Source organism: Coturnix japonica, chromosome 1 (assembly GCF_001577835.2).
Source record: "Coturnix japonica isolate 7356 chromosome 1, Coturnix japonica 2.1, whole genome shotgun sequence".
Classification (NCBI taxonomy): domain Eukaryota; kingdom Metazoa; phylum Chordata; class Aves; order Galliformes; family Phasianidae; genus Coturnix; species Coturnix japonica.
In genome coordinates, this window is record NC_029516.1 from 24,971,271 (window position 1) to 24,996,179 (window position 24,909).

Sequence of the window (24,909 nt, forward strand, 5' to 3'; positions counted from 1 at the left end):
GTTTTGATGAGAACGTAATGCTAGCCTGAAAGGAAATCAGCCTTGGTGCAATATCTTTGTGTGAATACAACATATGTCCACTGGCATTTACCTGAGATTAAATCTTGTGAAAATGAAAATAAAAGCTCTTTAATTATATCTAATTGAAAAGTCTTTTACTCCCCTTTGTGATGTGGTTTCTACCAAAACAACATAGTAAACAAGTCTGGATGGTACAACTAACTCAGACAAAATTGTCATGTATTTTCACTTTCATTCACGTATGGATGGACTTCGGTGCATTTCTCTCTTTTTAAGAAAGTGTTGGATGGTGTGCAAGGCCAAATTCCAAAATAATATGTGTGAGTTTTCATAACAGAATGCTTTTTAGTTTTTAGGTTTTTTTTGTTGGGTTTTTTTTTTTTTCAACCAATCATATTTTTTATATTCTTTTTAGAACCATAGGATACAAAAAGAAGTATGTAAAAGTTCCACATGGGCATATTTGGGTGGAAGGTGATCACCACGGGCACAGCTTTGACAGCAATGCATTTGGCCCGGTAAGTCAATTTCCTTTGTATCATTTAAGCTTTGCAACTGAAAAGCAGTGCATATCTCTTGAGTAATTTGTGCAGCACAGCATGTGTGAATTCCAGGTGATGGCATTCTTATGATTGTTGAGAGAACTATTAGACGTCATGAAATAGCTTGGTTGGTGAAGATTGAGTTTGCTCTTAACTCTTATAAAATAAGTAAAGACTCTTTTGAATACCCTCAAATGTCAGAAGTAGTAGCAGAGATTTTAAAAATGTAGGGATGTAGTGGAGGAGTAGCCAGAGGGTGAGCCAGCTCCCTGTAGCTGACAGATGCTCCCTGAGGGTGTTGCCAGCTGATGCAATTTGGACTGGCTCCCTCTCAGGATCTTCATCTTGTAGTGCCAGTGCTGGGATGAAGAATTAGGAAATTATAACTGTGCTTAAGAAGAGTTAACTGTTAACTGGTCTGTGGTTGAAAGTATGGATGTGTGAGTTTTTCCCCCAAAATAAATATTTTAGTTTTCTTTATGTAGAGTCATTTTCATGTCTGATTCTTGACTGGTAACAATGTGTCTCTTAGTCAGGAAGACGGTATATGCTTTTCTTTGCACTCTGTTTTCAGTTTGGTTTCAGCTTTATTACTCTTTGTGTGAATTCAGTTTCTTTATATAACATAACTGGGGCACTTGTGTGCCCCAGTGGCGCAAGTGGTAGGAATGCTGCGTTGCAACACTGGAGGCCCTGGGTTTGAATCCTCCCTGTGGCTCAAGTGGTAGAAGTGCCGCTCTGCTACACAGGAGGCTCGAATCCCGGGGGGTTGGACTCGATGATCTCTAAGGTCCCTTCCAACCCGCATGAGACTATGATATGATACTATGACTATGATGATACTATGATAACCTTGCATGCAGATGATAGTCACATAGTCTGGGCGTTCCGTTGTGAAAATACAAACCCTTTTTGCCCTATTCTGGATGTGGCTTTTTGATATTTTTAAGAGAGAATTCTCCCTTAATATTATAAAAAAGCTGGTATCTTTCCTGGGGAAATTGGTAAGACCAGATTTATTTCACCTTTTATAGCCATTTTGTGCAGAAGTTATCCCACTGATGTTAGTTGAATTAATGACAGCAAGGATCACAGGGCTGGAAGCAAGCTTGAGAGGAATAACATTTGAAAATTTTCTGCTGTAGGAAAAAATGAAGAGTGTATTTAGAAAGGCACGCTTCATGCTAGGTTCTTAACATTACACACACATTAGGTTTTAGTTTACTGGTGCACTTTCTGTCCTTTCTGCTGCAGACTTGAGATCACTTGTACAAGTGAATAAAAGTGTTAAAATCACTCTCTTCAAGCCATTCAGAAAGTGTGCTTTTCTTAATTTTAACACCTCTCATAAGACTGAAGCTGTCATAAGGAGCTGCAAAATGATGAGACACAAAACCTCATTTTGTTGGAACGTTATCTTCTGAAATAAGGTTAAATGTAATGTGTGTTCAGAGTTCTGGTCTGCTAATAGACATATATATATATATATATATATAAATATCAAAAATTTCAGTAAAAATAAGGTATTGTTGGTTATATTGTAGGTCTACAATTTTTCAGATTTCTTGAAGACTTGTAATGGAAACTCATCTATAGTGTAGATAGTCTGACGGTAATGTTTTGCAGATGTGCTTAATGAGTTATGTGGGACACAGAAGGAAATTATGAAAGAACAGGTTGAGAACAGATGTTAGGAACATTTTTGCTCTTGGAGAATAGCAACATACGTAGTGACCTAATGGGTTAAGTTGATAAATCAACAACAATGAGATCATTAAAGTTCTAAATTAGATGCACCTTTAGAAATTCTAAAGTTTTTCTACAATGTAAAATCTTGGCAGATTGTGTTATCTTTACTTAGTTTGCCAAAATGTTATAAAATGAATACTATTACTTCTTCTGATTGCATTATTTCTATAGCACTAAAGTTGCACAGTGAAGGTGTAGACAGACATTTTTTTGATGTGCGTAAATATAATTAAAATGTGTAAAGTAAGATTTAGTGTTAGTTGTATCTTTGAATAAAATTTATACTGTAACTAATGTTACAAAAATAACAGGACATCTCAATTAGACATGCTAACTCTACTAATGATAAATTTTAAATATTAATTACCTTTCCAAAATATGGGACTAAATTAAGTAGCGTGTGATCATTGTACATTGTCTTGGGAAAAAAAATAAAATATAGTTTCTTTGTGCAGTACAGAATGGCAGACATTGTATAGTACTGTTGCACTGATACTGCTCTGTTTCAGGCTTGGAAGTATGTCTTGTCAGCCATTCATAATACTGAAAATAGCTGCTTTGGGTAACATCTAGTAAATATTCAGAGAACTTTTAACTGTTAAATAAGGGGATTAAAAAAAAAATAAAAATGTTTCACTGGAAATTTCAGTTATCTGAACTAGAATAGTGATTTCTATTCAGTTTACTCTTGCTGTTTTCAAATTCTTATAGAATGAAGTCAAGCTTTTATGATACTTGCCTAGCATTGTTTAAACACTACAGGAGTATAATAATGCATGGTTTACACAATCATGGTACTCCTATTAAAAGTTACACCTTTTTCTTTTCAGTTCTCTTAATTATGGAATTTTGGAGCCTTTTTCCTGTGAGGAGACGTTTTAGTTCAATGTTATAGAGCCTATTTTCTCAGATCAGAAATGTAGAAGCCACAATATGTAAAATACTGACCTAATGTTGAACCCCTCTGCTGCTTCAAACATCTTGAAAATTTTGGGTGATTAAGTTGATAGTGGGAAGCTTTATACGAGGTTCAACATTGTGTTTGCTTACATAGTTAGCATAATGCCAACACACAAACACAGTAACAATTTGTAATCTTGATCTGATACTGTGGCTAATTGGAGGGAATAGTCATTAAAACTATTCTTCATCCAGATCCGATGTGTAGGATTGGTAGCCAGCAGTGACATTTGAAGACAATTATGCAACCAATAGGTAAGGATTCCTAAGAAATAGGTGTTAATAAGTGCATAGAATAACCAATGGATACTGCTGGATGTATATATATGCAGTGGATAGCACTCTCAGAATTAAAAAAAAAAAAAAAAACACAAAAAAAACACCAAAAAAAAAAACCAAAACAAAAACATAAATGAACCCATTTTATCTAATGGGGATTTGTTTGGTGAACATAATAATCTTACTGCTACATTTCTGTGTCTCCAGAGGACTCCAAATTGAGGATTTGAAGGAACTTTAAAAGCATAGGGTTTGAAGTCAGTGGCAGTCTTTCACCTGACTTGTAAAGGACCTGAACAAAAGCTCCTTAAAGTCAATGAGAGCATTTCCATTGATTTCAAGGGCTCTGGATTAGACTATGAATTAAGCTTCACAATCCAGTGTAAGGGCAGAAAGGCTATTATCCTCCTTATCTTCCCAGGAAATTTGAGACACAGGTAGGTTAAGTATGTTGTCATAAAATACCTTTTTGGCTCAGCCAGGTCCCCATGCAAGCCCTTCCTATTAGAAAATACATCTATTTACTCTCCAAACTAAATCCTGTTGAACTTGCGTCTGGCTTTTTGTTTAACAGAAGTTTTATGTTCATAAGCTTCAAATGAGTAAATTGCTTTTAGTCAGCATTACTGTAAAGGCTTTATTTATGATTCTCCATAAAAGCAATTCTCTACTGCAAGTTCATGCCATAAACTATCTGAAAAACATTCTTGCCTGTTTACCTATTATTTCTTCTTTCAGCACCACAAACCTGTAGACTGTGACTAGAAAATTCTATAGAAAATAATGACATTTAAGATAAATGATCAGACTGAATTTGTTAGTTATTTTAGTTTGCTTTGGAAAGAATGTCATTGTCTCTTTTGGATATAAGACAAAAATGATTTACTTTTTAACCATTCACTATAATTCAGTAGAAGAATGTGGCGCATTAGAATTATATCCTTAAACTGATCAGTGTTTCCTATATATGACTAAAATAGTCAGTGGATATGTGTGATCCTGTGATATAAGTTATCTAAAACTGAAAGTCTTAATATTAATGTTAAATTTGGTGAATAACTACTAATAAATTAAATATTTGAACCTGGAGATCTACACCCTATGAGAGTAACCCACTTACTTTCTCTTCTTCTCAAAGAGGATTGCAGTTGGAGGAAGAAGCAAAATCCTTCTGCTGTTCTGGATTACTTACATAATAGTAAACACAGCATGCTACATATGCTAAAAGTGCAAATCACCTTGGTGATGCTCTTGCCATCTGCTCAAGCTTTCATTTATGAGCTATGAACTAGTGCAAGTATCACATATTCCCCTGAAGTGGCAAGAGGTTGGAAGGGTTTAACAGTTTATAGCAACATGCTGCAGATCACTTTGTTAAATTTGGAAAGTAATCTGTGTGGGTAGGGCACACTTCCTGTAGGGAATTCTGCCTGGTCTCAAAATACTTCGTGACCCTATTTACGCACTTATATTCCAACCAGCCATTCTGAGAGGGTTAAAACAAATAGCTTCAGTAGCAGAGTGATTGCCTTTGTCCCAGTCTCTTTTTTTTCTTTCTTTAGACCAAAGTCAGACCCTGAGAAATAAAGTATAATTTTTGCAAAAAAAACAGAAACCACAACCTAAACATCTATCTGTGCTTATGCAGATAAAGCTAATAATGTAGGTGAGTATAACAATGGCACAGTGATGAGTGAAGACTGGGAATGTCTCTGGGGACTTAGATGCTTAATTTACTGGCTGGTGTGACAGCTTCTGCTGTCTGTTTGTTGCCTCTGTGACCAATACTTCAATCTACATTTTGATGAATAAACAGAAACTTGGAGAGTAGCATCATTGTTATGGTATCTATGACATCTCAACTTTATTTCTCAGATACCAAAAAAGAAATGAAGTTGTATTAAAACAAGATATGCAATGCAAATATTCAATGAATGGCATCCCATTATATTTATCCTTAGCCACAGGCAAAAATAAAATAGTTAAAACTGTTTACAGCCAAAGAAAAGACTTTTCATATGGAGCATGAAGTTACCAGTAGTAAATAGCATGCATGCACAGCTTGAACTTGTAAAAGTCTATGATGAATAAAATGGATAGGACATTAAGTGTTATGGTTGATGATAAATAAAGCTCGAAGGATAAATATGCTTGTCCCTTTTCAGATAATATTATACAAGATACAAATTGAGATGGTGGCTTGCATGTTGAGAATGACAATTCACTCCAGGAGATGCTGATGGGGAGCTCTGATAATAAGATAGTGTGGCCTCACTGTCCATTAAATTATCATGACTAACTAAATTTGCAGAATAGAGAAACAGGTTCTCTATGGCTGTCCTAATTCTTTTTGAAAGCAAAATATTTAGCCTGAGTGTAGTCCAAATCAATGCATAAAAATTAATCTTTCCAGAAGCCTGGCTATCATCAATCCAGACAGAGTTCTCTTTTTGTACCTTATATACCTGACTGAAACTTTCCTGAATATTTGTTCAGAAAGCTTTTCAGTTTTGCTACTCAATTAATATAAATAGAATACTAGATATGGTATGTTCTTTAAGCATGTTGAGAAGAGAGAATATTTTAAATGCTTGTAACTAAAAGCTCTCAAGTCTGCACTGTTTCATGGCATTTAAATGCTTATGAGTACTTGTAAAGTAGCTGAAAGTTTGGACTTCTATCATAGTTACATCAAATCCTAAACATTTTATGCATGATGACCAATTTTCTTTACTAGTGTACTTAGAAGTATTACCATTATTTACTGTTCTGCCATGAAAAAAAGCTTCAGTAATCCTACTTATGGAACAGAATTTATATAATAACCCCAAGCACAAATCATTATTGATACAAATAATTGGCAAATATTTTTTAGTACAATGACATCTAAATGCTTTTCCAGACACAGTGAAAAGAATGGTTGGATAAACAACATGCACCTGTATGTGATAAAATTTGCTTTAGCAAGAAAAAGAACACTGAAACAATTTTAAATTCATTTAATAAAATATTAGGAGAGATCAGAGAGCTGTCAGATTCATATCATCATTTGTAATTAACTAATTTGAACAATTTCAAACTATAATTCAAGTACAAGAATTTACTGAATCCCGAATGTGTTGTGTACCTCTACATATTTTCTTACTATTCTATTTCGCTGAAATTATAACTTGAAATACGAAGCAGAATTTATAGCATAGTTTCTTCTTCGGAATAAGTCTTCTTGAAGCAGGGAAACCAGATTAGAAGTTTTAGGAAACATTATCTTGTAAGCCTAATAGCTGTGAGATATGTATTACTGAAGTCAGAGTAGAGGGAAACCAACGTAATAAGTAGTGTGAAGTGATAGTCAGGTCTGATGTTTGTTTACTTCAAAAGCTAGAAATCTGAAGATGATGATTAATGGATATTAATCCGAATAAAGGGGAAAAAAAAAAATCTACTGTAGATTTTACTTTTTATCAACTGGTAGAAGTCAAGAAATTTTAGTGATGAAAATCTGTGCAATAACAGTTAAAAAAATATATCTTTTTAGTATTTCATTATTTTGCGATGGTAAAATGAGTTATCAGGTATTTTCATAGGGTCACTCCATTGTTTTTAAGAGCTGAGTAAATGGTCCCTGCAATCATTGCTTTACAACCATTGGATTAATGTATGTTAAGTGGTACTTATGCAGTATTGCTCATTCAGTGTATTAAATACTTCAATCAATGTTACCAGAGTTATTGTTCATAGAACATAGCTTTGACTTAGTAGACAACTGAGAAACAGAAGAACTCCAAGCCTTCCCAATTTTACCTTCCACACTAAAAATAGGAACTATGTCACCAACACCCCCCTTCTGCCCCTCACCCCCCCCAAAAAAAAAAAAAAAAAAAAAAATTAAAAAAAAAAATCGAATGACAAAGTCTAAAAATCCTAACATGCTATCAATTAAATATTTTTAATTTTTTTTTATTAGATATGATCATATTAACGTATCTCCCTATTGTACAAATTAAAATTCAGGTTTAATTTTCAACTTATTAAAAAAAAAAACACAACACAACGGGTTTTGTATATTTTAGTGCCAAAATAACAGATCCTTGGTTTACTCCATAAGAGATGTGAAACTGGTATCCAACATTGAGTTTTAGCCATATACACACTATATCTAATGAAAGTCAGGGGAAGCCTACAACCGAAACAAAGTTTAATACCCTAAAAAAGTAGAGGGATCAGAGGAAATAGCTGCCTACAAAATTCTTCATGACTTCTTGGTAGATTACGATAACATTTTATGTAATAGCTACATTCAAATTACACATACTCAGGCAAGAAAAAAATCACACCATAGGATTTATTTTTTTTCATTTGTTCATTTGCTTTACAATTTTATTGAATAAATAGAGACATTCTGGACAGATAGAAACATTTCTTTGTCTTTCATAACACTGTTAGTGTCACAGGATGCTGTTTCAAATTTGTTCTTCAAAATATTGCTAATGTAGAAGAGGATACAAGTAGAAATGCTTCTGTTCAGACTTTTAGAGGGAAAGTTCCCCAGAAGGTTCCTGATGCTGCAGTGTTGTCTGTCCACTAGCTGCAAGTGCTCCCTTTTGACAAGTAAAATATACTGTTTTCATTCAGATGTGTAGATGTGTGGTTTTCTTTGTGGTGATAAATGACTTGAGAAGCAATTTCATATACACATGAGATCTGTACTCAAATATGCTACCAGCTCTTCTACATTTTTAGCTCTTTGTCAAAGTAATTTTGGATGCTCTCACAAATTAACTTGAAACAGTGAAGAGTTGAGGTCACAACTCAAAGCATTCCTTAATTAACATAAGATTTGATTATACTTAGTGAATGGAATCCTGTTGAGAGTAAGTCCACTCTTCCCAAAGTTATTGATAGCTATTGAAATGTTTGTAGAATCAGAGTGAATTTTTGTTAACATCAATTTTCAAAGTATCTACAGTATTTTGAATTGAGGCCAAGTGTTCAGTAGAACTGCAGAGCATGTAACTGTTAAGTGTCATCAGTAGTTAGATTAAACAAGATAAAAATGCTAATGAAGGACACAGTCTCTATGCTTACATTGAACGGTGGAAGTTAGGAAGATATTTTTATTCGCTCTGGATCCGACTCTGCCTCATGACTTTCTACATGCTTTACAGAGAATTTTTCTGCAAATATTTAATAAATATTTTTCTGATGTCACGGTATCTCAATTACAAGTATCAGAAGTGATAAAAGTGTTTATTTAAAAGCTGTATTTCACTCTTTCTTATATGTCAGAGTGTTAGGAATGATTGATATTGCTGAAATCAACAACACTATTGTCACAGTTCAGCCTAGTTCAGCTTAGTGCCCTGACAGGGGGGCAAATTGACCCACCGATCCACATCCCAGGAAGGGGTGAGAAGAAAAGGGAAAAGGTATTGAGATTGAGTAGATGAGGAAAACAGCAACAAACTAAGAGAAAAAAACTTAGTTTGCTAAATATGATAGTGGAATGTGAGAAAATACAGTATTATAGAATATGATTGGAGTTGAAGCTAATAAATCAAATAAAATGAGAAAGTTTCCAAAATGGAAGTCTTTTTTCTGGTGCTGTAGACAAAATGGCCATGGAGCAAAGAGAGCAAAGAGGGCAGTCCTTTGACTCTCAGTTTTGTATTTCCCTCTGAATGGAAAATAGAAATGCAAAAAATGAAGTCTTCTGGCAGTTGTAGTTCTTCTATTCTGAGACCAGGAAACTGGAAATAGTGACAATCCACAGAGCAGCAGCATTAACTATTTAACTCCCACTATACTGCATGATGTTATGTTATAGAATGCCAATGAAAAACCATCAAACTGTGACAACTGCTAGCCCCAGTGGGACCTTCTTGTCTGAGAAACAGATCTTCATATTTAAGTTAGAAACTTTTTTTTTTTCTCCCCATATTATTAAACAGTAGATATCTTGGTTTCCAGTTACAGAGATGCCTCTTCGACATGCAGAATACGCTATGAGCCTATTAGCCCTGGGAGGAATAGGACTCAGCACTTTCCAAGACGGAGCCCTAAGTGGCTTCATTTGCACTGAAGCTCTCAGGAACAGGTTTCTTTGTCCATGTAATCAAGCTAATATTACAGCAAGACTTCCAAAATGTGTTACAGAACTGCAGTAATTTAAACCTCCATTTTTATAATTTTGTTGTGCCCTGTGCACATTTCTGAATATCACTGTGTATTTGTAATACAATTATGAGGAACTTGATAAATTCTTATATAGCCTTCAAAACCCTGGTGACCTAAATCCTCTTGGAATGGGATTTCTGGGCTACAGCTATTCTTTTCAATCTGAATTTAAGGAGTTTAGGGTAAACTCATTCAGATGTTTGACAAAAAGTTGTCTTCAAAGAAAAGCATTATTCACACCTTCAGAGAATCCTTAGGAACTAGATGTAAAATTTTGCACCATAAAACTTATGTTTATTTCCATATCTAATACTTATTCTTTCCTTTAAAATTTTATTTAAAAGTAAATTCTGTGTACTTTCCCTGTGCACAGGCAAAAACAGGCTGTGCCATATCAGTATGCTGTATAGGCCACCTTTGTTTTTCAGAGATGCTGCTTCCATCAGTGGACTCTGAAAGCCTGCAGTCCATCAGTGTATTTCCATATATTCTCCTATAGGGGATATCTTAATCTCTGTGACTGCAATGAGCTCTAAGGTTAGATGAGTTTCTGAGGGAGAAAACCAGCATATGCAGAATGTTCCTTTGGTATCTCAGACATTTTACTCAGTATTTGGTGTTATATTCACTCCTGAATTGTGCTTATTTTTATCACAGTGTCAGTCCAATTTTCTTCTGTTTGAGTTAGGAAAAATGATCACTTGTATTTGAATTTATAGAAATCATAGAAGTCCATGTTTTACACCTGCAATTTAGTTTGAAGTTTTGGGAAATACAGCAGCATGAAGTAAGCAGTTCACTAAAAGAAGAAAACAACAATAGGAAATCTATCTTCTCGTGTTCATTTTTAGAGTTATCTTCTGGCACATTTTATAGCAATTAATTTGACAGTAACAAGAACTAAAAAGGTTTTTGGATTACTTCAGCAGTAAACCAGCAATAGAACTGTGTCATTTCAATTTATCACTTGATGTGTTTAAGTGTGTGAAATCTTAGTTCTTTATCACATTGGAATACATTGCTTATATATAGAAAAGCTGCAGACTTCACTGAGAAAAAAATGCATATCAACTGCCAGCAGAGCCATCACATTCTCCCTAACTTGCAGATATTTTTTTTTTTTTGTGAATCTCACACTACTTGAACTAGAAGAGCATCATAACCTTTGCTTTACCCTTGTTGCTGTGTCTTGTGTTATTAGGAATTTTATCCATCAAAAGGAGCTCTGGCACTAACAGCACACTGGGCGTTTGAAATTCTAACCTGAGAGACAAACCCTGTGAAACCAAACTTAACCTCTGCAGTTATCTCTTATCCTACAAGCATGAGTCTGTGCTTCTTAAGAGGATATCTTCTTGGTAATCTGAAGATACATAGTATATTTCTAATGTTATTTAGGAACAAAGCACAACCGCTCACCTTCTTCAGTGAGCTATAGAAAAATATTAGAAAGTAATTGAATTTATATACTCTATATATATTCCATGTATTCTTTAATGAAATTTCCAGATATAGAAAGGTTGAAAGAAGCTAAACAGTTGATTATTACAAAGTAATTGCCAAATAACTGACAAGTGTTCCAGAGTACTGTTACTTTCAGATAGCTCTAATTATAAAGTACCTCTTATTTGTAAATGCATTAAGGGAGAAGTGTAGTCTCTTCTAGCTTCTCAAAACTGAAATTTTACCTTTCATATTTAAAAAAAAAAAAAAAAAAAAAAAAAAAAAAAAAAAGTAGATAGCATTTTAACCAATATGTATGTTTTAACATTTGAGTTGACTTTATTATGTGTTGTAAAAAAAAACTCATACAGTTTACCGTCTGAAGAAACAATAAGCAATTCTTCAATGTATCTAAGTAAAATAGAACATAAATATAATAGGCTAAATCTGTATGCAACTCAAATAACATTCTTTTTTGGGGGGTACTTAATAACATTCAACTTCCTGTACTTTAATGGTTACACTGTTGATCAGTGTGATCTTGTGCTCTTAATGGAATCTTACCTCAGATGCAAACATCAGTGATACAACACTATCAACTAGTATGACACTTCAGATGAAACAAAGCACTGACCCATTGGAAAAAAAAAAATGGTGTTTGATTAATCTTAAGGGACTTCTGATGTCAGAAAAGTTAGATGCTTATTGTGAAAAAGAAAACTATGTAATCTACAGAGAAATAGTATTGTCTACCAGTAGAGAAAGTGTCAGATAAAATTGATATCTGGAAAAAATTAAGTTGTCTTGGGAATAAAAAAATTAAGTTTATGCCTCTGCCAGAATTCCACATTAATGCATTTCTTCCTTGCTCTCTAGAGAAAGTTCTTATCTGCATTTAAATGCATGTATTTCAAATTGAGATTCATAAGGGACTAAAACTATCAAAGTTTCATATGAGAAAAAAAGAATTCAGAGATGCTGTTTATAGATTTTGAAATTTAAATATATAGATAGATATAAGTCTTTAAAATGAATAAATGTTGCAAAGCATTAATGACTGGCATATAGCTTCAGATTACACATTTTATCTACATCCAGAGCAAAGTTCAAGATTTGCTTGCCATTAAATTTGGGACCAGGCAATGATACCTCTTTTTCACAATATTCACATCATCTTGAAATTTCAGTAAAAATGCACATTAAGCTCTAGAGCTGAGTGGAATTTCAGTGACCAATACTGATGACATTGAGAAAATTCATGGAGAATTTTGCCTTACATTTTTCTATTCTTTATAAATATTTATTCACTTTTAAAAATAATTGATTACCTCCACTGGAGTCTGGGATATTTATAATAGCGTAATTACCCATGTCGGGGTAAAAAATATCCTTCAACAAGCTAGAGTGAGTTGGTCTTCTGTTTGCTGAAGTAGTAAAAACTGGGGAAATATCTCTGTGGGAATAACTGGGAGTTTTGCCAGAAAATTCAATGAGGTCAGAATCACATCCCCCAGAAGGTTTTCCTGCTGATGCTGTGCTGCAAAATTCCAGTTCCGCAGCTTCGACCCAGCGAGGAATGGCACCCAGCTCACCCTACCATGCCTTTCTTCAGCCCCTGCCATGTTCCATCTGCTCAGGGCTGGCAGAGTCTTCATGGAAAGAGCTTCTTGTTTTTGCCATCTAACAATTCTTCACAAGAATCTTGTTCTTGCAAGATGTTTAAATATCTGCTCTGGTGTTCTGGTATTGATTTGTAGCACTTAAATGCTAAATACATAGATGAAGATTTAATTTTCATGTGTGTATAGTAAGACCCTGTCCTTCAAACAACTGTCAGAGGTAGGACTTTGCAGGTGAGGAACGTCTCCCATACTAATTTTAAAAGTCTTAGTTGATTGTGCGTGTTTTACACGTGGAAATTTGATTATGTGCAGCAAGTGAAATAGATTTTCTAGCATCCTCTTAGTTGTGTACATCACAAGTGTTCTTATCTTCAGAACTGTGTGTTATGTTTCATAACTTCTGTGCACTGCAAGCTTAAAAAAAAGGAGCTGGCAAATACACTTGCGGTTCTTCCTGTTGATCGTAGGTACAATATCAAGCATGAAACAGTATACTGAAATTCCCTTAGGGATCTGGGTAATTAACCAGAAATACACTTTGCATGACATTGTTAATCCAGTTACTCAATGGAAAAACTATTTGCTAATAATTACAGTTATTAGGCTGAGCTGCACCTGAGTGCAGCTTCAGATAAAGACCTTATTTCTGTCTGTCTGTCTTTCCTTCTTTCTCTCCTTTCTTTTTAATTAATTTTTAAATGTTTATCAGAGTTGAAATAATTCCAATTGTTGCAATTTGATTTTGTCTTTTTGTTATTTTTTCAGTACTAAATTCTATCCTATAGTTATGCAGTCTCACGATTACTGACAGACTGAGGTAAGGAATCCAGGATTATTTGATATTAAGTGCAAAGGTGTCTTTCAGGCCATGTGCAGGCTAATCTTGTTTGATGTATTACTCATTCTAAGTTTCTTCTTTTTTTTTTTTTTTTTGTTTTTGAAATAAGCTCTGTGAATACTCATGGATTCATGGATACTTTTTTTTTTTTTTTTTTTTTTTTTTCCCCTAAGCATCTGAGCAACCCTTGATACATTTCAAAGTTCACTCTTTATGATGGATCTCCTGAAAGGCATTTCATCTGTCACACCTAGCAGCCTTTGTTAGTTCACAGCAGAAGACACTATAGATTTCTGTTTACATGGATGAAATTGAAAAGAATTTGCTTTTCTGTAATCCCTCCTCTATTTCAAAGTATTTCAAAGCACTTGAAAAAAATATCCCAACTGAGTTCAATGCTGGTGGAACATGTAATGAGGAGACAGTTGCAGCAGTCCTTCAACACTGCATATTTAGTAACTAACAGCACAAAGACAGATATTTCAGGTGGTATAACGACAGAAGATGTATTGAAAGGGTTGTGAGAGTGTGTGTAAAGTATTTCATTGTGGAAAAATAAGCAAGCAGACAAAACCATCAAAAACTATGTGAGAGGCATAGCATGTTTTAAAACATTTTTCTCATGTATAAAAGATGTTGAAGTCTATGTGAATGTACGATGTTTTCTGCTGAAGATATTTTCTTGTTTGAATAACTCCTGGTCTCTCAACTTGGTTTATATAAAACTTAGATCACTAAAAATATAAAGCTAGTATCATGTTCTGCTCTGAGCCATCTCAGCAGAGAAAAGAAAAAAGTAAAGCTGTGCACACACTGTGTTCTTTTCTATTACTGAATGTGGCAGTATCTCTATTTTGTAGAGACTATAACCTCCGTATAGATTTAACATCACTAATGCATTTTGTGGAGTTGACTTTTGACAGCTATCACCTTAGCATTTTTCCTCCACATTAATCTTGCATTAGATGTACAAACATATGTATGGAATAATTTCTTTTTTTTTTTTCTTCTGACAAGTATTCGTTTGAAGATGAAGGCTAATAGACTGTCCCAAGGCAAGCACAGTGGTCAAAAGTGCATCTGTAGTGTATGTGATTTATTTCTGAAGTAGGGATGGAAATCTTGATAAAACAGAAATGACTGAGAATGCTTAGCCAAAAGGTTAAGAGATTTAATAAATGATGCAGAAAGAAAGTGAGGGTCAGGTGTACATTTAAATCTGTATTTGTAAGAAGGCACTTAATAAGAAGTCTTACCTGATGATCATACGTCATACCTCATTCTTTCTATTCATGAATTCACACACACACACACAAAAATAAAAATAAAATAAAATAAAATAAAATAAAATAAAATAAAATAAAATAAAAATTTGGATATATATCTGAAATCCTTTGAAATCTAAACCTGGGAGCCATTTTAGCCTCCCATTTGTAATAAATTAAGAGAATAACTATTTTTTGTCTGTCACATAAAAAAAAAAGAAAAGAAAAGAAAAGAAAAGAAAAGAAAAGAAAAGAAAAGAAAAGAAAAGAAAAGAAAAGAAAAGAAAAGAAAAGAAAAGAAAAGAAAGAAAAACACAAAACAAAACAAAATCCTTTTTTACCTAGTAGAAGCGAAGCAGTGAGGTTAAGAATTCAGTTAAGTCTTTGAGCGTTTGAGAGGTGCAGGGAGAGGAGGATCCTTTGATATATGTATACCCAAGTGAGATTAGAGCGCAAGCAACCAGTCATGATGTTGGTCTGACCAGTTCTATTACAAAGCTTAATCACAGTGAATGCGGGAAGGGAAGAAGGGCGATTAGAAAAATAGGCAAATAAGACGCAGGGAGTCTTGTGGAAGCAAGCAGGGAGATATCACCATGGATGCAGCGTTAGTCGGTCAGTAGTTCAGTCATTCGAATCTTCAGATAGAGGTAGGGTCATTCAGCATTGCTTCTGTTGACAATAACGAGTGACCACAATTGATGACTTTTCTCAGTGGCAATACAAACTTTTTATAAGGCCAAACAGTGGTTGAGTCAGCTCTCTTTGGCAAGTGACAGCTCCAAACTCAAGTGATTTTGAGTCACACTCTCATTTGGCATAAGGCAGCTCTTCTGGATCTGGGAACTCTCAAGGCAGACAATTCCTCTTGTTCCACTCCTTACCAGAGGCCTTGCGCCAGACAAGTTAAGAGGAGCAGCGTGATGCCACCTGCCGATCCTATTTCTTCAAGGACACGATGGTTCATTCCCAATTTTTCCACGTTACCATATTTAGTCACAAGTATCAGCATCTTTGCCAGTAAATTACTCCCGAGCACTCTTCCTTCAGAGGCAAACAGCTCTGAAGGAAAGGTGCTTTTGCAAATGTCCACAAAGTGGCTGTTGATTGTTCATATAGACCAGCACCCATTCACTTTCATCCTCCACTAAATCGTAGAGGTCTCTTATTTCACAGGAACTTCAGGAAGCGCAACTATTGAGCAGAAAACACAAGAAGGGTTATAGCTAACAGTTCAAATACTGCTTGGTTTCAACCCTTGTTTCCCAACTAAATTCTCTCTGAAGAGACAATTCTCTTCACAATTTTTGTCTTTCATCCCTGTAGCCTTATATTACAGTTACTAGCTTAGCTCAGGTCACCCACTCTCTCCGCCTATCTAACTCCTCTTTTCCTACGCCCACCTTTTTTTTTTTATACTTGGGCACTTGACCTGAGTTGTCATTCTTCCAATGTGCTTAATCTGCTGATTATTGAGAACTGTGTGTCGTTCACAAACATCTATCAAATTCACATCACCTTGAGCACTCTGTAGGAGTTAAGAAAATCACATTTTCAAAGATGTTGACAACATCGACATTAATAAAGAAGAATGTCAGTCACTAGTTATATTTTGTCAGATAATATTATTTGCCATGCCCAGGAGGTATCAAATGTTAAGACTACATTATTCTTGTCAGATACCTGTATTAAAGTGCACATCGATATACTAAACCCTTTATCTATAGCTGATAGTTGAAAGTAAGCATTTGAGCATTCTTCTTAATGAGTCTCAGTTCGAAAGCTTAATTAATTTCTGATAATTTACCGCAATAACAACTGGGGAATTCTTTTAGCGTACTCCAGAGATTTACTTCTATCTCAGTTGAATATAAGAAGCCTGTTTATGATGCTCATTCGCTATTGTTTCAGATAATTCATGTAAACATTATTTAGCCCATACTAGTGTCATTAATGCTGGATTTGCACGATGGTATTTGAACAATGTTTCCATAAAATTCAGGTTCAGAATAAAGTGTAGTTTCCTAATGGAGGGCGAAAACCAGGACAGTTTTACTTCATGTAATATCTAAAGAATCTGTTAACAAACTTTTTTGAATGTCTTAGTAATATAATTTATTAAGATTTTGGTTTTTACCACTCTCATTAATCTGCTGCATATGAGTCCAAAACTCTTGCTTATCGCATAAGTTAGCTCCAAAAGTTATGTCTCCTATTTCATTTCCAGTGGAAACTACAACAAAGGCACCAATAAACTATTTGATTAGAGTGAACTCCGCAAACATACATTAATATTTTTCACACAGTCACCACGCTCGAGTAATGCTTATCAACTGATAGAAAAAGAGCGGTGCATTGCCCCTACTCATAAACCACTCTCGCGTTTTAAACAATAGGAGACATAACTTTTCAGACCGCTTTTGTTACACTGATTATCTAATCTTAGGCGTGTAGGCAAATTAAGGTTGTTTGTGGAACAAAAACTGGTCTACGGTGTGTTTAGTGCAAACTATTCGGTCTTATATTTATTATATTGTAGGGCTAAGTCATATTAGGCAATTAATACCACTTATTTTGCTTCATGCCCATAGGAGAACTGTAGATGCTGCTGACGCAGCAATCTCAGATATAAGCGACGAGCCTACTGATTAGAAACTACGGATTTACCTTCCCACGTAACATGGGAAGTAATGAACCATCAGACCATCCATGATCGTCTAATGACAGATAGAAATAAACAATCATTAAACTATTAACATGATACTTCCCACAGGCTAGCAAGCTCTGATAGTACCGAGGATTAATTTATTTTTGTGCAAACAGTATGCCACATGTAACTCAGGCACGGACCAAGAGTAAAAAAAAAAAAAAGATGTTCACGTGATGTATTTGCAGTTTTCGCTAAGGGGTTTTCAGAGCAGACATCCTGCTCACATTTTTAAAAGCTTGGCCATAACATAAGTAGCTGTTGAATTGATTACTTACAGCTATATTAAGCCGGATATATTGTACTTATTGTTACACAGTGAATGTATCTCAGGTAACACCATCAAAATCCAAACGGCTGCTTCATTTATTAATTGCATACTAACTACATACATACATACACACACACACACACACACACACACATATATACATATATATATGTATGTATGTATACGTATATATATATATATGTATGTATATATATGTATAGTTAAAATTTGTTGCCGGTGATCAGGAGAAAATTAAATTTGCTATTGTTTCTGCTACAGATTTTACCCAAAGGATGTAATACTGTGGTAATAGAGATGTTCCATATCATAACACATCTCCAGAGCATATTCCAAAGATCAGGAGTCATTACATTTGGAGCAGCTCTCACCCACACTTCCATATCAGATTCCATTCTGTCAGTGTGCCTCTCTGATGCCATCTGTTGCACAACAACAAAATATAATGGAATATTGGTGGGAAGGTTCAACCTCTACTGCTGTACTACCAACATCCTCCTCTGAAGTTGTGAGCCAACATAATAAAATAAAAGGAAGAACCTTCACAGAATACATACTTTTTTTTTTTTTTTGTCATTCCTTCTTAGTAAAAAATAAAATGCTGTTTTTGTAAAGCTAAGCATAAAATAATGTGTTTTGATTAGGAGTCTGTATGAAAGATCCCAAGGCAAAAGAGAAAACATAGCAGTATAGAGGAAGGAACAAAATCAAGAGCTACACAGCTTTGAAGAGCAGAGATTGCCAGCACTCAGTGGCATGCAGCAAGAACAGTTATGGTATTAAGAGCTTTGTACTGAAAGATGTGCGACTCAGTCTTTATGTAGGGAAAAGACAGACAAATGGGGACCAAAATTTTGCCTTCTGTACTGTGTATGCTTCAGTTATTCTTTATCAGTAGTTGTTAAGCTACAGCAGTACGTTCTTTACCAGTCCCAGGATAAGATATTAGTTTCTGTCCTTATCCACTTAGTGTTGTAGAAAAGGTTAACCACGACTGAGACTGCAAACAGTGTTAGCTGCAGGACTTCACTTAGGTTTTGCAAGTGCCAACAGGTAGTTCAGAGCCCTGCACTGTCTAGGAAAATAGGCCAAATGCAAGAAAATGTGAATCTAGCCTTGAAATTGCATCATAGTTTATCTGAAAAGCAGAAACAAATACTTGCTGAGAATAAGCAGAAAAGTGGTAATGAAGAAAGATGGCTGGCAGTGCCATAGGGATGGGATTCCAGTCCTCTGACAGGAGCTGCCTAGCCTGTGTTAGTCACTGTATTGTTCATGTCACTTCTGGGTGTTGATTCATCTATCTGGATAAAATCTCTATTTTTGGGAAGGGATAAATTATCTTGTAGAGGTGTCATAGGTGAAAATGGGATCCTAGATAAATAGATGATGACTTGTTAAAATACCCAGTTCCTAAACTGCCCAAGTAATGTAGCCAAAGCAGAAGCCTGTGACACCTGTAAATATTACATCTACAGTTAATGTCTTTTATCTTCAACCCAAAGGTATTCATATGATGAATAAAATTTATGATAACTGATGTTCGGCATGAACTCTTATGCCAGTGTGTAGTTTGGGTCACAAAACTTTGGTTTAAAACTTCTACCTATTATACACAGTGACCACATTTGGAAATTCTTTCTGTCCAATGAAAGAAAGGGGTTTGACAGCTGATTTGAACTGTGACTCTTTGGCCTTTTAAATGTACTATGAAGTTACAGCTGAAGAATAAGGCTTTCCAGTGCTCCTAATCATCCTGTGTGGGAAGAGTTGCAGTTTCTTTTAGGTCTTTCTTTCCTTGTGGCCTTTTGAATGGTCTTCTTGCCTATTTGAGACTTTTCTTGAAAGCATTGTTTGGAAACTGTGCCCAGGTCTCACATCTGAAACAGGCTAAAAATTACCTTTTAGGTAAATTACCGTAGGTTCACCCTTGCCACTTGGTACAGGATTGATAGCAGTGTGGGGATGCAGAGAAGCAGCTTCTTCTTAACTAATTATCATTTATTAGTAGTAATTTACTCTAGCTGAATAATGATAGTTATTATTATATTTTAATGAATGATAATAGTACATAAATAATATAAGCAATTATGAATGGCATTATTAGAACTGAAGAATTTTGAATGCAAACAGAATGGCACAAAGCAGATATCAGTTCTCCAGATGAATTTCATCCAAGTTCCCATCAGCAGAAGTTGAAGCACAATTTCTCAGCAGCCTTTCCTGATTCCATCAGCACCCTCCAGCATTAGGGACATGCTGACATCCAATAATATGGTTCAGCTACAATTTTTCAGTCAGCTTTCAAGCCACAATTTCAAGACAATCTGAAAGAGCTTTGGTATGATATGGTTCTAGGGCTTTATGAACACATTATAGCTAGCTCTTTCCTTTAATTCTGTTAGATTGAGCAATATACTTTTGTGTCATTGCTGTGCTTTGTGCTATAAAAGTATTAAGAGAACTCTTCAAGAAGTTTTCCTTTTGATTTATCATAAAAGAAAGACAAATATGTATCAAATATTGGAATACATTTGTCCAAATATCTAAAAAGTATCGGTAGCCATACAGAATTTCAGAAACTTATTACCGCCTTCCTCTGAAATTTGTTGAAATACTCTATATGCAATGGTGACAGAAAATTATCTTTTTCTTTGTAAATAAGCAGAGCTCATGTGCATTACACATTAGAAATGTGCTAATTTGTGGTCATCTATTCTTTAGCATCTATTTCCAGCTTTTTTCACATATTTCTGTGCCAGTTCATTTCCTATTAAGATGCCTTTTATCCTGATTGCAATTCCTTGAAAATTGCTTAAAGAATATACCCTCCCTGCAAGGAAGAATGCAGTGATAGCCCCATTAATAAAGAAATACAAACAACATATTAACAACAACTACATGACAATATATCAAAACTTTTTATTTTCTAAATAATACATTTTAATTAATTATGTCTGCATGTTGAAGAGGAAATATAGATTAAATATAGGTGGAACTTTCTTAGAAATAGTCACTTTGCAAAGAACACAAAAATGTCAGTGACAAAATAATCTTGAAAAAGCATTTAATATATACTGAGAATAATACTTCAAAAATGTTTTGGAGGGGATTTTTATTATTTTAGGAGCTGAGCTTGACAGCCCTCTCTGGCGGTAGGAATGACAGGATTTGCTATTACTTTATCTTCTTTTACATGCTTTACCTTGAAGGCTTTTGACATGTAGCTGGAGATAAAAGCATATGGCATACATGTCCAGCCTGCAAGCCCCACATGGCCTGGTACAACTTGCAGTGTGTCCACCCTTGTCCCATGCTATCATGGTGGCAGCTGTTCCCACCAAGTGGCCCAGCCCAGCGCTATAAACCCCTCTGGGCTGAATCATAGAATCATAGAATTACTCAGGTTGGAAAAGACCTCAAAGATCATCAAGTCCAATCGCAGCCTAACCATAGTACCCTAACTCTAACAACCCTCTGCTAAATCATATCCCTGAGCACCACATCCAAATGGCTCTTAAACACATCCAGGGATGGTGACTCAACCACTTCCCTGGGGAGCCTATCCCAGTACTTAACTACGCATTCTGTAAAGAAATGTTTCCTAATGTCCAACGTAAAACCTGAAACCAGGGCACGGGGCACAGTGCAGTGCCAGCTTGAATTATGGCTAATAAACTGATAGATTTTGATATATTGGCTAATTGCAGTTCTGTGTGTAGCAAATAAAGTGCATCTGTGCTTTCCATTTTGATAAAGGAATTTGAGAACATGTTTCAAGATTGCTGAAAAAGTCATCAATTCTTTGATTTATTGGTGGGTCCCTATTCAGTTGATGTAAACACATTACCTGTGAATTTTCAAATAGAATGTAGAGAGTTGCAATAAAAATTTGATCTCATCTCTTTACTGGAATTTTGTAAGCCCCTTCTTACCAGTCACACCTTATTCATGTCAGCACTTTTTTGGGCAGTGCGTACATTTGTGAACAATTATTATTGAGGATCAACTGCAGGAAGAGTAAATTTTCATCAAAAATCTCTGACAAACACTTTGAGTGATCCTCAAGGACTGTAGCCAGTACCATTGAAACAGACTCATGCAGTTCACAAAGACAAGGTCACATATCCCACTAGTTTTATGTTTTCATTGCTGTCTTTCATATGTGACTGAATAAAAAACACTTAATATATATATTTTTGTTACTTTGTATACATTAACTGTAATATATATATATATATAAGAGGGCTGCTTCAAAAGTTGTGCCTCCCATTTTATCATATTGGCTCACTCTTTCAAAGGCAGATGGTGGTAATGGCAGTAGAGGCTGAACCTTCCCACCAATATTCCATTCCAAAATGATGTCTGACATGGAAGAGTGTATGTAGCAAGTGTTTGTTGTTGAATTCCTCCATGAGGAAAAAAAATGGTGCTTGTTTTCATCCACTGACATTTGCTGAATGCTTGTAGGGATCAAACAGTGGGTGTGGGCAGTGAGGTGGTGATTCGTTTCAGCAGTGGCAACAGTGAGTCACCTCCACTTGTTTTTATGAGCACGGCATGCAGGCTCTTGTTCATTGGTAGCAAAAAAAAAACATAGCTAATGGTAGTGAATGTGCTGAAAAATAGTATTTTGTAGCTCAGAATTTGCTCTGTCAAACTGCTATTGTGCTCTTTGTATCTGTTGTAGTTTCCATGGAAATAAATAGGGGGCATTACTGTAGGATCCACCTATGTATATGCAGCCAAAGATATTTCCTCCTCACTCAGTGCAGCCCAGTGAAGCCAGGCAAGCATAAAGGTTGGACACCCATGCCTTATGGGTTGGAAGTCTACATTTTTGTTGAATAGCCACCTGCTACATTTTCCTTGGAGATAATCCATCAACAGGATTTCAAAATGGGAATGCTATGTAACCATTGCAGTGATGCCTTTTTCCACAGAAAGACTAAAATCATGACATGAGGAAGTGTGAAATACTATTCCTCTTCTTGGAGGCTTGATTTCAGTAGCCTAATGCTCGCAGATTAAGTGTCAACATTATATGTTATTATCTTGTTTATTACAATAGCCAAAATATCCAAAATGCATGTACCCCAAGCCCCAAATGTTGTCCTTTCCCATATCCCAAAATGCACTCTGCTCAGCTCCAAAGCTATTCACTTCGCTTCCATTTATATTATTTATATTTATATTACAGTGCCTTGCTATGTCTTTGGTATGAAAACCTTAGCACCCTGGAAACTGAACTAGTGTCAAATTAATTTAATAAAATAAATAATGTACATAGTAGAGAACTGATTGCATTAGCCAGTTTCATATTTAATTCATAAAAATTTCCATGATTTAATTTACTTGCTGCTAGTGCTGCTGCAGAATTTACATTATTCTTCACCACAGGTTTGCTGGAGAGAAACCATTTTCAGTGATAGAATACAAAATAGAAGAAAAAGATAAAAAATTAACTGTGGAAGTGAGTTAAATGGTGTTGCTGTGTAGAAAATAGGCAAAATACTGCCTTATAACAGCAAGATTAAATGCTCTATGAGGAGTTGCAGAGTTCAACAGTAAATAAAATGATTAGCTTTGCCCCAAACTGTTCTATTTTAATTATTATTATTACTGTTATTATGATGATAGACCCTTCACAGACAAACTGAAGACACTGTTTGATCAAGATTTATGATAGTTGCCCCACCATTATGCTGTCCATTAAGCATCAAGTCCATCAGCAATGATGCAAAAGTGCTTTGCTGTAGAGTATGTTGCAGACCCAGACTTTAGTAACTTGTAGAAGACAATGGATTAAGGCTCAGAATTCTGGCTACTCATTGCACTACATCTTTTTCTGAACATACTTTCTAACAATAGCTTAGAACAATATGTTTGCTGTTTTCCATCTGTGATTAAAATTATGTCTAAATGAGACAGCTATGTAGCTCTTATGCTGACTTTCATACTTATGAGTTTGCCAGTTCCCTGAGCGTTCCTGCTGGCCCTTAGTGCCTACACCAAGAGCGTGGTGGTGCAGGCTTCCTTGGCTTCCTACTCACCTACGCTTTGGAAGGAGCCAGCCCTTGCTGCTCCCTGACAACTTTATTTTACCTTTCTTTAAGATGCATTTTTAATCCTACCTAAGTAAAAAAAATAACAGGCCATATAGTAACTCCTAGTATTGGTTGATGGATTTTCAGAGAAGTCCTCAGTCTAAGTCAGCTCTACCAATATATTTTCTTTAATTTCTGGCCTTAGAATCTTGTTAAGACATTTCAAGTTCACTGTTCTCCTTTAGGCTGCAGTTTAATTTTGCAGGGCAAAGATAATGATTTTCAGTTAAAGCATTTTTCCCCTTTGCATTAAGGATACCTTCCCTTAAGCAATGCACAGAACCTCAGTTACATGGTGTCAGAATATCCTGGACTGAGTTAATGCTCTTCCTACTAGCTGGTATGATTTTGGATTTATGATGAGAATATGTTGGTAATATACCGATGTTTCATTTGCTGCTGAGTGGTGTTACACAGAGCCAGTGACATTTCAGTTTCAGTACCATCCTGCCAGTAAGGGGGCTGAGAGAAATGCAAAGAGCTGGGAGGGGACTGAACCAGGACAGCTGACCGAAGTTGGCCAAAGATTTATCCCATTCCATATGACTTCGTGCTGAATAATCAAGGGGGAGCTTGCCAGTCAGGAGGCCTGCTGCTTGGGGATTGTCTGGGCATTGTTTGACAGGTGGTGAGCAATTTAATTGTGCATTATTTGTTTTGTATATTATTTTATTCCTCCATCTCACTGTGTGGGAATGAGCTGCCCGCCAGGTTATACCACAAGACAGGACAACCAAATAACTCACAAGAGTGTTTTGTTTATTTGTTTGTTAAAAAAATGTAATATATAATTTAAAATGAACAAGTATGCAGTGCAGTAGTTTCTACTGATGTCTGCCAGTTTATGCTAGCGGAGATTTTGCCTGCCTTTCCATTTTTGTTGCGTACATCTAGGCAAACAGTTCTTCATGCC

The 24,909-nt window shown here is 35.4% G+C and overlaps 1 protein-coding gene across 4 annotated transcripts in view; it reads left to right on the forward strand.

Annotated features, from left to right (window-relative positions):
- IMMP2L (inner mitochondrial membrane peptidase subunit 2) overlaps positions 1 to 24,909 on the forward strand; it is a 429,096-nt gene that overhangs the window by 339,081 nt on the left and 65,106 nt on the right. For 2 of the 4 annotated variants that reach the window (XM_015854164.2, XM_015854156.2), the window contains exon 5: positions 437 to 539. In XM_015854164.2, coding sequence (XP_015709650.1) covers positions 437 to 539 — 103 coding nt within the window. Of the gene's footprint in view, positions 1 to 436; positions 540 to 3,467; positions 3,522 to 13,555; positions 13,608 to 24,909 lie in introns of those variants that run through there. The other 2 variants (XM_032443055.1, XM_032443054.1) reach the window with 2 other exon arrangements.